The 14,341-nt window shown below is 40.8% G+C and overlaps 1 protein-coding gene across 1 annotated transcript in view; it reads left to right on the top strand.

The window, feature by feature from the left end:
• Positions 1-14,341, top strand: part of GAN (gigaxonin) — a 41,292-nt gene that overhangs the window by 6,249 nt on the left and 20,702 nt on the right. The window contains exons 2-9 of the mRNA XM_048316447.1: positions 7,532-7,646; positions 8,483-8,833; positions 9,294-9,511; positions 10,389-10,510; positions 11,002-11,114; positions 12,192-12,341; positions 12,671-12,807; positions 13,283-13,411. Of these exons, the coding sequence (XP_048172404.1) occupies positions 7,532-7,646; positions 8,483-8,833; positions 9,294-9,511; positions 10,389-10,510; positions 11,002-11,114; positions 12,192-12,341; positions 12,671-12,807; positions 13,283-13,411 (1,335 nt within the window). The remainder of the gene's footprint in view (positions 1-7,531; positions 7,647-8,482; positions 8,834-9,293; positions 9,512-10,388; positions 10,511-11,001; positions 11,115-12,191; positions 12,342-12,670; positions 12,808-13,282; positions 13,412-14,341) is intronic.

The raw sequence follows: 14,341 nt of genomic DNA, 5'->3' as shown, positions 1-14,341 counted from the left end.
GGGCTGCTCTGAAGTTGCTGATGTGTCTGGAGCTGATGAGGCTGAAATTCTTTATTTGTGTTTTGGTTTTTTTGGTGATTTTTTTTTTTTAAATTCTTTGAACCTGTTTTGTTTGTGTTGGCCTTGGCTGCAGTTACTAAAGGTACTTCTCTCTGGTGTGGACTGACAAATAAGAACGGTAACTAATGGTTTGAAAGGATTTGTTTCTTCACTCTCTGTTCAGACTCTTATTCTGAATATTGTACAGAGATTTCTCTCTGTTCTGGTGCTGAGTACCAGTGTAGTGCTACCTATGTACAGGGGAGTCTCCACTAGTGTCTTTACCTCTGATATTTTATCTTTGCTGTGGCTTAATGTATCCAAAAAACCAAAACAAATCACTGCTTGTGCACAGCTCTGAAATCCCTTGACCCTGTCAAGGAAGTATGTCCTTAATACCATGTGGTTAGTGGCTGGTTTATGTCCTCAGGCATGTTGGTCTACATCCCCTGGATGATGTGGGCTGCCTGGTGCAGCTCTTGTTTATGGACATGGTGAATGCTCTGTGTTGGAGACTCCTGTGCTGATGAAATCCATGCTCCTGGTTCCTTTTTCCTCTTGGCTGTGTCATTGCTTTCTGTGAAAGTCTTGCAGATCTGTGTTTTCCAGCTCTGGGCATATCCAGAATTCCAGTGCTTCCCTCAGCTGGATTCCAAACATCTTCCAGCTGTTCCACAACACTACTCACAAACTTATAATTTTGTCCATTTGACTTCATACATACCAGCAACTACGAACATCTTTCTTTGACTCTGTTGCTTTTTTCTCCCATGTGCTGTAAGGATAAGTGAGGTATAAAAACCTGGTTAATCCAAGTTTTCCCAGCAGATCTATAGGTGTTTTTTAAATAATAATATTAGTGAGTTACTGGAATATTTGGGTTATTAGACACATGCTACACAGCATTGCATTTCTTAAATATATTTAACAGCAAATTTAGCAGCACAGATATGGCACTGTACTTGTTTCTTCTAAAAAAGCATTTTTAAACAAGTTTAAAAGCAGAGTTAATTTGAAGGAAGACATATGTGGAAGGTTGAAATGGAGTTGATGGATGAGTTCCTAAGCCAATGGCACTAGAACCACGATAACATGTTTCAAGTAAGACACTCTTCATTTCTTGGCTATAACTCTATTTCAAAAGTATCTTCCCTTGTTTTTCTGAGAAAGTCCTAGTTCCAAACTGCTACCTAAAAAGTGTAACACTGCTGGGAATCATCAGTTCAGTGAGAGGACTTGAGTGTCAAGTGAAGCAGAAAAAGAAGCCAACCACCTGTACCACCTTTCCAAATCCAGTGGCAGGTGTTTCTATCCCAGAAAGGTCCATGACAGATGAACAGGCAACTGCTGAACCAGGTCCACTCCACCACATCACAGATGAGCCTGAGCTGTGCTTCATGCCATGCACGAGGTGCACAAACCACAGGTGCCCAGCAGCTCGTCTGCATTGCTTGTGTTCGACTTGTTTGCAAGCTCAGCTGGTGCAGTTGATTGGTTGTTTTCCATGCTGGCTAAAGAAACCCAAAGTGAAATGAAACATCAGGTCCTTGGTGCTGCTGAGAACTCCCAGGGTCCGTCCTTGGGCACAGTTTGTTGAGTGTGTGTTCTGTCTACTTAGGGCTAACACACATGTTTAGGCAAGACACTCTGGCTGAGGGTAGATTTCCAATTTAGATTACAATCTGGCTCTGGATGAGCTCAGTGTAATCAGGGTAATTTCAGATTTTCATGGTAAACAAGCTCTTTATTGAGCAAAGCCCATGAGCCCTGTACATGTTCCCTGTGCTGATGCTGCTGAAGGAATTGTCTTGTTCCCTTTCTTATGGAAGGGGGGGAGGCCACATTTTTGCCTGACTTAAACTTTTCAATAGTTGAAAAAAGTTATATGTCATAGTTTTTGTTTGTCTTAAAGCAAGCAAAGCAACTTCTGCAAGTTTTTGTGCTGACCTGTTAGATGGACTTCTTTGCCTTGAGATCTGAAGTTGGAGTTACAGATAATCTTAAGGAGAGAGACACAAGGAGACAAGGAGAGGCATAGCCAAAATCCTCTGAGAGCTGGCACCCTTTGCAGGGTGTGGTGAAGACTGGCTTTTATGTGTGGTGCTAAAGGCCAGGGTGCGACCTCAAAGGAAACCTTCTGATTTGGTTGTAAAATATCTTTTTGGAGGATGGCAGTGGGTGGAGTGAACTGCTGCATCATGTTTTTATGTCTGACCTGTTTAATAATGTGATTATTAAGGGGTTTTTTTGCACGTAGAAAGACCAGCCTTTATGGGAGAAAATGTTGCAGGGATAAAGGCAGACAAATGAAAAAATTCACCATTTAAATGGTCAGTCCTAAGTAGGACTTAATTAGATTTACCATGGAAAGCTTGGAAAGCACTCAAACCTACATGAGGAAGCTCAGACCAGGAGACTAAATTGACCTTATGTTTGCATCAAAAGTGGATTTTTTGTTTTCTCCTTAGTGGTGTAAAATCTCCAAGTACTCACTTGCCATTTTTGGGACTGAGTCATCCTTGTGAGCGTGTTTTAGGTTTGGTGCATGTCTTTGCTGGAAACATTTGTTGGAGGTCCAACTTCATTTTAAAATGCTGATGCTCTCTGGAGAAGGCCAAAACACTGGTGCAGGTAAAGGATAAATCATCAAACCCCAATTTTATTGCCCTTTGGTTTGGCAGGATGACTTTGCTACTTGAGTATTAAAGTTTGCTAGTGTGGCAATACTGGCAAAGCATATGTAGACCAGCCCTTATGGTTAATCTGGAGCAAAATCATTAATTTGGGAAGACAGCTCCTTTCCAAAAGACAAGTGTCTCCCTCTTGTCTCCTGCAGTCTGGTTCCTGACACCCTGCCGTGTAAGTAGGTCAGCGAACTGCGTTTGCACCGCGGTGACGTGAGAGCAGGTAAAAATTGTGTGTTGCAAAGCATCAAACCCAAAGCATCTGTCTCTTGTTTCCCAGATTTTTTGATGGCTGTTCACTGTAAATATCAACAACCTGTTTGTGGTGAATGTGGTCTGGAGCATTCTTGTAGGCACAGTCTTTGCAGACAGGTGTTTTCTTTACTTGTTTGGGTACCAATACCCCAGCACTCTAAGGATTAAAGCTTTCCAAGAGTTGTGCTCTTGTTCTCTTTATAGCTTATGTGACCGTTGTAAAAACACATCACTTCTCTTTTCTTAGTATTTTACAGATAAGGCAGAGACCTCAAAGATGAAAATATTCCCACAAAATTTTGTCTGACTCAGGAAAGCAAGTGGTGTTGGTGGTGGTCAAGTTCTTCATTTGAATTTTCATTTTGTTGTTTTGTCTAGTTGAGTTTTTAAAAGTGGTTATTCCCCTCCTGTAAACTTTAAACTGTAAAATGTAAGAAAACCAAGTTTTTGACACATGGATTTTTTTTTTCAATCTGCTTCTTATAAATTGTAACTGTCCCACAACAGTGCTTTCATGGGGATTGACTGTAAGGTTGGAAGTAGGGTTGTGTTTTGATTTGTTTTGCTCTTTTAAAATGACAGTATTTGGAAGATCTGTCTTAATTTTAACAAAAACTGTGGACAGTCTTAATTTATCTGTTGGTTTTCTTTTTGCTTGTGGGTTTTTTTTAATTATTTGAATCTGTTTTATGTCATTAGATGTAAATTGTCATTCCTAGCAGTATCAATATCAGTTCTTGAGCCCCTGTTCTCATTTTGAGGATTCACCTTGCTTACACTGCTTACATATACAGACGAGGTACTGGAATTTTTATCCTCATTCTGCCTTATGAAGAGCATTTGAGATGACTCATTAGGATTGTATTCCTTAAGTGATGTGGAACAGCAGATTCTAAATTTGTCACACAGACAACATCAAAACACAACATCAACCCATTTGCTCTTATGCCACTGGTTCAAGGTGTTGTGTGTGCCAGCAGTTTTCCTAACGAGGCACAAGATGTTGGGGTGGATGTTGAGGATTTATAGAACAGTTTATATTACTGGAAGCCATTTCAACTTAACAATGGTGATCTTAATTAAAAAATGGAAAATATTGTTTTAAAACATGTATGGAGTCAAGTTGCTCAAAATTAAATTATGTGAGAAAACAGGATGAAGAAGTTGCCTTGTTTTGTTTCTTCCAGCTCTGTCTCAGCTGTGCTCTGCTCCCAGCTCATGGGGGTTTTGGTTGGCTGGGAGGGTTATTTCCTTCTACATCTTGACATTCTGGTCTTCCATCTGAATTAAGGAAGACTGAGGCAGTCTTTTCTGCTGTGGTTTAGCAACTTGGAGTGCTTTTAAAGTAATTAGAAATGTTGTCCACAGTAGGAAGCTGTCACATGCCTGTTTTAGAAGCAGCTGTGCTGCAGCTGGCACATCTCTGCACCTTGGGTTGCTGGTTGCTGCTTCCAGCTCTCAGCCACACAAATCACAGGCTGAGTAAATCACCCTGAGGAGGAGTGTGGCAGAAAGAAGGCATCCTCCTTCTACGATGCTGACAGATTGGAAAGCCTCTGCTTAAGCATAGCTGATAACTTATTTTCTAAAGTGAAGTTTGATAGAGGGCAAGGCTTAAGTATTTCTCCATGTGATGCCCATTGTCTTTCTGAACTGGGAACAAACGTGTTTGGAAACTTTCTCATTCTGTCTCTGTGTGTTATGACAGGGATGCCCAGGCCTCAGTTTGCTGGCGAGGTGTGGGTGCAGGTCACAGCTGGTACTGGGTGATGCAAGAGGAGACATGGCTTAATGCCCTCTGCTTGCACACCTCGCACTTTTCTCTCCTCCTTCAGCTTTCGTTCCATTTGGACTCACAATTTTTTTCCTTAAACTTTTGCAGCCCCAAATCTAGTTATAAGATGTCCTTGCATCATATTTTTCCTCCTCTCCTCCCAACAGCCAGTAGCTGTCTTGCACTTTTGGCGTAACAAGGAGTGCCTACAGCTGCCTTTGGGAATGGCTCTCTTGGCATAGCTCAGAAGTACTTGTACTGAAATAAATAACCTTGTATTTTATTAACCAGCAAATTAAAATCATGTGAGAGATGGATCACTATTGCTTCCCATGACAGATGATAAGAAAAAAACTTAATCTGAACTGAGAAGCATTTGCATAAGGTGAATGTTTGCCTACATACAAGTGTCTGTAACTTTGAAATAATTTGATTTGTTCTCAAGGTTATTTTTCTGCTTTGACTTTGTGTTTCAGCCTTGCATCAGGGGCTAGGTAATTTCTTTTCAGATTACCAACTGTTGATGCTTGAAAAAGTACACAGTAATTAGAACATGTAGCCTGATAAGACCCAAAAACTCTGAACAACACTTTCTTGTTACCAAGAGGCGTCAATGTAAAGTCCATGCAATAAGGTGATTTAGCTTGGGTGTGTACAGGTGATGCTAAGATGAAAGTTAGTGATAAATGGCACAAGTCCTTTCCCTAATCTCCCCATTAGTGCTGGCATCAACATGCTTATTATCTGCCTTGGACCTGTTTTAAGCCCCACAATGTGTTGGACTCCCCAGGTTCTGTGTAGATACTGCTGTGTATTTGATCATAACAGCTACTCCAGGGATCACGCAACTGACTGTCTTTTCTGCTGAAGGAAGCCAGACACTGTGATCCTTGATACATTTTATGTTAAGTTAAAAGAAAACACAGTTTCATCCCAGAAAACAGGAAGCACCTTTTGTTACAAACCAAGAAACCCGGAAATCGAGCGTACATGGAGATAGTTTTGGATACATTTGGAAATGCGTGTGAAGAAGCCTTTGCTCTATTAGAATTGAAAAGGCACGTTGCCCTGTGTGTGTATGCTCTGTGGCTCGTTTGGAGCTTGTAGACATGAAAAATGCACGTTGCACATGGGCAAGGATGGCTGGAGTTGAGGTACACATTGTACATTCTGCTGGAAATGTACGTTTAGGTTAGGAGTTTTCAGCTGTCAAGCTGTAAATCAGTGCCTGCTATTGCAGCATGCGCCTTAATGGGAGTCACATAATTTTCCTAATCTACTTCCAAGTGTTAGGAAATAAACAATTTCCTAATCCATGCCACACTGTTGTTGTTGTTATTTGTATTGTAACTCGTGCCAGGTGCTGTACAGACAGGGTGAAGCAGCTGCAGCCCTGGTGCAGTGGTACATGGGCACCTGAGCACTGCTGTGTCTGGGTGTTCTGCAGAGTAGAAAAGGGATGTGAAGACAGGACCACAAGTATGATGAACTAAAGGACTAAAATTACTGCCCTTATTCACACTTAAAAATAGCTCCTTACAGGCTAAGGTTTTATTTGATGTGAGTTACAGCTTATTTTGTGAGAAACTAATTTATTCCGATATGAGTAAGTGAGGCAGAATCTGCCCTTAGCTAAGACCTATTTATGTATTTGCTTAGCATGAGTGTGGATAGCAGGAAGCTGTGACAGACTGGACACTTTCAGCTTAGCAAAGCCACAGCTTTTCACATTAAGAAACTGATTCTATCTGAGGATATATTCAAATGAAAGTTAAAAAGTTTTAAAAGCTTTTATTTTAGTGCGCTGTGGTACAGATGTAGGTCACTATATATACAGAGAGGTAGTGAAATAAACTTTCTTGTCTTTATGTAATATATTCTTCATTGACCAAAATGTGGGAAAATATGTTCAAAATTATGTTTTATTAGCTCTCATGACCATTTGCACCAGACTGATGGGTGCTGCTCCCTTTTGAACACTTGAAGTTGTGTTCAACTTGAGCACCACAGTTGCTCCTGGAGGAAGTGTTGGCACTGACAGCTGGTGGAAAGCAAAGTGTCTGCTGTGCTATTACTTCCTCACCTTTTCCCCTAGCCCCCATCATTCTATTCACAGGCACATCACTGTGCTCCTGGTATGTTTAAAGAAATTGCTCATAAGTGAAGTGTCCACTGATGTAGATGAGAATTTAAAGCTCGTCTGAGCAGCACATGGGGCTGTTTCCTGGAACTGTAAGTGCATGGCTTGGTTACAGCCAGGCTTAGCACTAGGCTGATAATGTCATAAGCTACACAAAATGGTAATGCAATTCCAATGTTTGTGCTGCCAGTGAATATTCTGGTCTGCTTAACTCTAATTATTTCTTTCTTGGTAAAAAAAATTTTGGTTTTGTTTTGCTTTGGGTTTTTTTCCACCTTCATCAAAGCAAATTCTTGTGTTTCATCTGTCAGCAGAGCTGCTGTTCTGTTGGAAGGACTGAGTGAAGTTTTTGAATGCTTGTGATGAATGAGCTGGGATAAAAAATACTTTGGCTCTTTGATGGCCGGGGTAGTTTGCAAGGCTGACATATTTGTTCAGTTGGGAAATGTGATGAGCAGTACCAGAGGCCATACCTACTAATTCAAGAGACAGTTTTCCCATCACATTGGAAGGTTTTAACATCTCTGTTGTAGCTCAAGTGAGCTACATAGCTCACTTAGCTAGTGTTTATTTCTTCAGAAACAGAGCGAGCAATGCCCAGATTTTGAACTTTGATCACTTTATTTTCTCTTCTCTTAGAACAAAATTGAATTACAATCCTCCAAAGGACGATGGCTCAACGTACAAGATTGAACTCGAAGGAATATCTGTTGATATCATGAAAGAGATACTAGATTACATCTTCAGTGGGCAGGTATGGTATTAAAAAAACCATAAACCTCGACTGGACTATTTGGCAAAATAACTTGGGTTTTAACAATGCTATCCTGAAAGGTGTTTAAAGCTTTGTGATAAAACTTCTGCAGAGTGGGGCTGTGAATGTGAAGGAGAGGCAGTAGGCTCTGCAGGAATTGTCTCTGCTCTTCTTGCGCAGCAGGGGAGGACTTCAAAATTTAGAGTTAATGTCAAATACTTGTGTTAAAATTGGTGGCTGCCCTCAGTAACCTGCTTTAAAACAGGCAGCGTTTGTCAGCTGTGACAGAGGACTGGTTTGGTAGCCACGGAGATGGAGACCCCATCACTGAGTGTTACAGTACACCAGGCACTCTCCCTCCCTCCCCTTGTGCCCACCTCTCTGGCCTCTTGTCAGATCTGCCTGCTAGGAGCCTTAGCAGGAATTAAAGTTGGTGTGTCCGGTTTATTTGGAACCAGATTGAGATTGCTGAACGAGTTTAACTTTCAGCAGAAAAAGAAAAGGCAGATATGGCTTGAAATTCGTTCCTGCATGTGTGTTTTAAAAAATTATTTATTTATTACAGGAAAACTCATTTTAGGTTCCTGGATGAGATGAGCAATTTTATGGTTGGTTACTTCAGGAGCAAAATTTCTGCTCCTCACCTTCTGTCAAGCAAATGCCTTTCCATCCCTGTGTTAATTAATAAATGGTTAGCAGTCATATCAGTTTCTCCTAATTTTTACATGGGCAGTAATAGTCCATTTTTCAGCCACTGAGAATGAGTGTAATGAGTGCGGGCATGTCATGGAACTAATGAGTGATAGTAGCTATAACTTCTAAATTAATTCTTGCAGATCAGGCTAAATGAAGAAACTATCCAAGATGTGGTACAGGCAGCTGATCTCCTGCTGCTTACAGACTTAAAAACTCTCTGCTGTGAGTTTTTAGAAGGTTGCATAGCTGCTGAGAACTGTATTGGTATTCGGGACTTTGCACTGCACTATTGTTTGCATCATGTTCACTACCTTGCCTCAGAGTATCTGGAAACTCACTTTCGAGATGTCAGCAGCACAGAGGAATTCTTGGAACTGACTCCTCAAAAACTGAAAGAAGTGCTGTCGATGGAAAAGCTCAATGTTGGAAACGAAAGATACGTCTTTGAAGCAGTGATAAGGTGGATTTCTCATGATTCAGAATCCAGAAAGGTAAGGACATCCGAATGTTTGTATTTTGAATGTGGTGCAGATCAGAGTGTTTATTCTAATCAGTGGGAACTTGAAATAGATCTGTTTCTTTCAGGACTAATCTTTCACTTACAGAATTCATTGAGTTTTGCCTGAAATGCAGACCATGGGATTGTGGTGAAAGGGTGAAAGCTGTGTTGATGATATATCTCATCTGCTGCCTTTATTATTTAATGGGCATTAAGAAAAAAAGCACCATTTTGACATTTGATGATACATTCTGGTTTATGTGGTGGGAAAGCAAGTAGCACGTTTATAGGGAAACTTGGAGGACTTGATGCATTCTCTTGCTAACACTGTGTTGTATAGTTCATTACTTGCCAGTACCAAAACTCTCAAGTGTTTGCTAAACACAGAAGCATCTGCATGTCTGAGTGCTTCAGTGCTGAGGGTGATTTTGTGTCACTGCTGCCTCCCCCAGGTCCACATGAAGGATGTCATGTCGGCAGTGTGGGTGTCGGGCCTGGACGCGGCGTATCTGCGCGAGCAGATGATGAGCGAGCCGCTGGTCCGCGAGATCGTCAAGGAGTGCAACAACATCCCCCTGACGCCCCCGCAGCAGGGAGAGGCCATGCTGGCCTCCTTCAAGCCCCGGGGCTACTCCGAGTGCATCGTGACTGTTGGGGGGGAAGAGCGAGTGTAAGTGCGCAGTGGCATCACTGGTCCCAGGGCCAGCACTCGTGGCAGTCTGAAAACACAGTGTGGACAGAATATGTGCACCTATTGCTTATCACTCTGTCATTTGAGTTTGGCTTAGGTTGGTCAGACACACATAAAATACCTTTGGGAATGATTCAGCAAAAACCAGTTACTTTGTTTTTGACATACAACCATAATTAACTTAGAGTAGGATTGTTTGTTCAGTAACTGGTCGTTGTTTTTTTTTAAACTGAATAGACTTCAGCACAGAACATTGGAGAAACACCTTTCTGATGATCTGAAAGGCATCTGTAACAAAACCTAGAAGGAATGAATGTGTGCTTTAAACTGTTCTGTTTATAATAGCTGTGGTTCCAAAAAAGAAGTTATTGGTGCATCTGAGATAAGGGGAAAATTCCTGTTCTAGACAATAATCCCTTTCTTTTCTTGAGTGCCCCCTGCAGCAGATGGGAGGGCTCTGTCCAGTTTAATAAATTTAGCATTTAGATGTTAGCTCTTAATAGAAGTGTAGTAAACCACTCAGATAACATTTTGCATGTCAGTTTGTGAATCACTTTACTCAGACATTACTAATACTCTCTATCAGTTCTTCTTAGCTTGCTCAAAGTTCATAAACAAGGTTACAGATAGATACAGCAGGAATGAAGTGAATCAGCTTTTTATGTCTCCAAGTCTGTACAAACTCAATGTATGTGTTTGGTTTGGGGGCCGTCTCCTTACCGGGGAAATGCCACATGAAGAATATACATGAAAGCAAGAATGAGCAAGCTTTGGACACGAGGTGTTAACAGTGAACTTGTAAAACTCTGTCTTTGTCTTTCTGTTTTTGTTTGTTCCCTCCCCACCCTGTGTTCAGATCACGGAAACCAACCTCAGTGATGCGGTGTATGTGTCCTCTTTATGATCCCAATAGACAGCTCTGGATTGAACTTGCTCCTATGAGTATTCCAAGGATCAATCATGGAGTATTGTCAGCAGGTAAAGGGGAACTTTGTCTTTGTAAAGTCAATGTTATGAAAACTTGCCAGTGCCTCAAAATCTGAGATACAGCTCATAATAATATATTTTCTTCAAGACTGACTGCACTGGGGTTATTTCATGCTTCCCCTTTGTCTGCCCAAAACTGTACTTGATTCTGTGAAAATCCCTGTCATCTGAGTGTCTTAAAATCACTATTCCTGCAACATTTTGTGGGAATCTGCTACATCTGTCTCTCCAGGAGTATTTCATGTTTTAAGTAAATTCTAGTTGCTGCATCACTGAATATGTTGAAGGGTATCTGCAGGGATAACTTGAGTCAGATGTAAGTATGTGCTTTACCTTCTCCAGTCTGGAGAAGTGACTGGTCTGAATCTCTTGGTGAATTCCAGAATACAGCTCACCAGTCACATTGTTTTGCTCAGTGTGCAGGTGCGAGTCCTCTTCTTAAGAGTCCTGTTCTTAAGATCATTTTACATTTTGTTTTACAGAAGGATTTTTATTTGTGCTTGGTGGTCAGGATGAAAACAAGGGAACGCTAAGCTCTGGAGAGAAATATGATCCAGACACCAATTCATGGAGTTCCTTACCACCAATGCATGAGGCAAGATCTCTATCTAACTGTTGGGATTTAAGTTTTTACTTTGGCAAAATGTTCCTTTTCTTCTGCAAAATTTTATTCTGAATCTCCAGTCGCTTGCATCTTACACATTCAAAATCATGCTGCAGACTGACTTCTGTTTATATCCTGTTGTTCTTGTGGTCTGATGCTGACTGCTGGATCTGGAAAAACTAAGCAATTGGTGAAGAGCTAACTGTAAGATGAACTACAAAATTTCAGGAATTTCATAATGAATCAGTCCTATAGTATACTTAATGTTCTGCGTATACTGGCCTTCTAAAACAAGAGACCTCTGAGATGGACAAAGAGATCGGACTGTGCAGAAAAGATGGACAGAGGACTGGCCAACATACAGAACTTGGCTTGCACAGACATATTTAGGTTTGGTTTGAGTTAATGCTTCCTTCTTCATAATTACATTCCATCAAAAAGTAACAGTTTGTTATTTGTAAACATATATCCTTAATACACCTGTGTTTTTATCTTTGTAAATCAGCACAGGGTGTTTATTAAGAAGTTGTTTAACCACAGGATTTTGCTCTTTGCAATCTCTGGTTGACAAAGGCATATCGATTTGGCTTCAATTTTAGTTATGATGCATTAAGTTTCCTGCTTGTGATATGTTTGCTGTGAGATTGAGGAGTAGCTGGGCTCATACATACAAAACAGGAGAGCTGCCTTTGCACAGAGAATGGGTCCAGGCTTTGCTGCTATAGAGACCTGAAAGCAATAGCTTCACTGTGGAGACCACCACTATGGGAACTGAAATATGGCCAAGCTCTGTTCTTAGATTTCTGTGTGGTCTCTTTGGCTTCTGCTGCTCTGCTTTTTTTTTTTTTTTCCCCTCCTTTTAGTACCCTTTGTTTTGTTTAGTTGATTAAATTAATACTCTTGTGCTGATGTTTAGGACTTCACCATTAAAAAAAACCCCAAAACAAAACAAAAGCCAGGCATAATACCAATAGCACTTTGCAGACAGATATTTTGAAATAAAATTGTGTTCATTTATTCACAATGGCAGTTATGTTTTTCAATGTTGACTTTATTGATATCCCTTAGGCACGACATAATTTTGGTGTGGTAGAGATTGATGGGATTCTGTATATTCTGGGAGGTGAGGATGGTGAAAGGGAGCTGATCTCTATGGAGAGCTATGATATTTATAACCGGACCTGGACCAAGCAGCCAGACTTGACCATGGTTAGAAAGGTAAAAACCACATCCTATATTATTGTGTTACTTCTTGTTAAACAGTCAATGCAGATATATGTATGTATATATATATATAAAAATATATACTTTAACCTTTTGCTTCAAGTAGAAGCTGTAGTAAATAGTCTCAAAATTAAATGAGAGTGAGCAGCTTCTCTATTTATACACTAAAACAAAACTGTGGCTAAATATTTTTATGCCTGGCATTGTTTGACCTGTAGTAGAGGCAACCCAAATGCCTCTGTGGGTGTGTATAGACAGCTTTGAGCTCGCAGTACTGTGCATTTGTGTGTCATTTTAGATATATTTTTCTTTTTTTTTATAAGATTGGCTGCTATGCAGCTATGAAGAAGAAAATCTATGCAATGGGTGGAGGCTCCTATGGAAAACTCTTTGAATCTGTGGAGTGTTACGACCCCAGGACTCAGCAGTGGACAGCAATCTGTCCTCTCAAAGAGAGGAGGTGAGGGAAAATGGAAGGGGGGAACTAGATTGCTTTTCCAACCCTCTGATGAGAGGAAAGTGTCCTTTTTCTGATGGATCTGTGAAGATGGCCTATGAATCTCACCAGGTCTTTCTGAGTCATGGTGGCCTGTAGTTAACATGTGGCTGAGTAAAGATAAGCATCCAAGCAACAAATACAAATTTTGTAGAAATACAGTCCTGATGTTACAAGCAATAGTTTCCTGATGCAAAATGAAAACTAGAAATTATATTACAATTGGAGCTTCAAAATATTTTTTAGAGATAAATATTTTTGCTGGTTTTTTCTTTCTTTAGGTGCTTACAATTCATATCCATGACTCATCTCATCTTGTTGAATATTTAAGGCATCTGTGTGTATAAATAAATGAATAAAAGGCAAAGAAAGTTCAGAAGGGTATGCAAAAGGGTTTTGATACATTGCATTAATATTTTTTCCTCATTTGGATTTTCAGATTTGGGGCAGTGGCCTGTGGAGTTGCCTCCGAGCTTTATGTATTTGGTGGGGTCAGGAGTCGTGACGACAGCCAAGCCAGTGAGATGGTGACGTGCAAATCTGAATTTTATCATGATGAGTTTAAAAGGTAACTGGCTGCAGCTCTAACCATAGAAAATAACTTGCCATCCAGTCATCTGCCTCTTCCCTGGCCCCTTGTTCCTGCACTCCAGAGCCTGTGAGGTCTGTGCCATGTATCTGTTGCTCATTTCACTTTTTGTGACCCAGTATGGCTGTTACTGAAGGTCCATCCACTCCACTTTTCCCTCTAAATGCCAAGCCTAAGGCCTTGGGGCCACCATGTGGGTCTTGAGTGTCCCTGGACAGGAGAAGCACCTTGGTCACACAGGGAGTTGTGGTTCTTCCCCTTCACTCTGCAATTTCCCCAAGTGCAGGATACTGCTGCCCCCACCCCTCCTCGTGCCCAAGGCTCCATGTTGGGTGCTCATTATGGGTCTTTTCCAACCTAAATGATTCCATGGTTCTATGGGGGAATGTATGTATGTACAGGGATATTTCTTCATGATCAAATCCTGTCTCCAAAGATTTGCAGCTTAGGGAATTCCTAAACCAGAGATGAGAAATTTCGTGCATTTCTGTTCCAAGCATTTATAGCTGATGGCACCCACGTAGGCTTTTGCCATAGGAAAGACACTATGAGTGCTCTACATCCCACAGCCACCTCACCACACTGCATGGCTGATCTCCTTCTGTTTGTTTTGAATTTGCTTCCGATTACTTCATTTGTCATCTCTTGGCTCTGGTTGTGGAATCCACCTTACTACATGTGGTAACCATTCAAAAAGTTACCTTACACTGAATTTTTTGTTTAGTCACCTTCTTCTCCAGTCATAACTGGCAAGCTTTGGTTCCTCCAGTGACTTTTTTCTTGCATATAACTGTAAATTGAATTATTCTTTTTTTATAAATTAAATTTTAAAAAGACTTTGTGGTCAGATGTTTCAAGGCTTGTTGACAAGTGAAGGAGATTAGCATGTCTTTATTAGAAGATCAAGAC

Source organism: Corvus hawaiiensis, chromosome 12, assembly GCF_020740725.1.
Source record: "Corvus hawaiiensis isolate bCorHaw1 chromosome 12, bCorHaw1.pri.cur, whole genome shotgun sequence".
NCBI classification, from domain to species: domain Eukaryota; kingdom Metazoa; phylum Chordata; class Aves; order Passeriformes; family Corvidae; genus Corvus; species Corvus hawaiiensis.
This window is presented reverse-complemented; position numbering and strand designations above follow the sequence as displayed.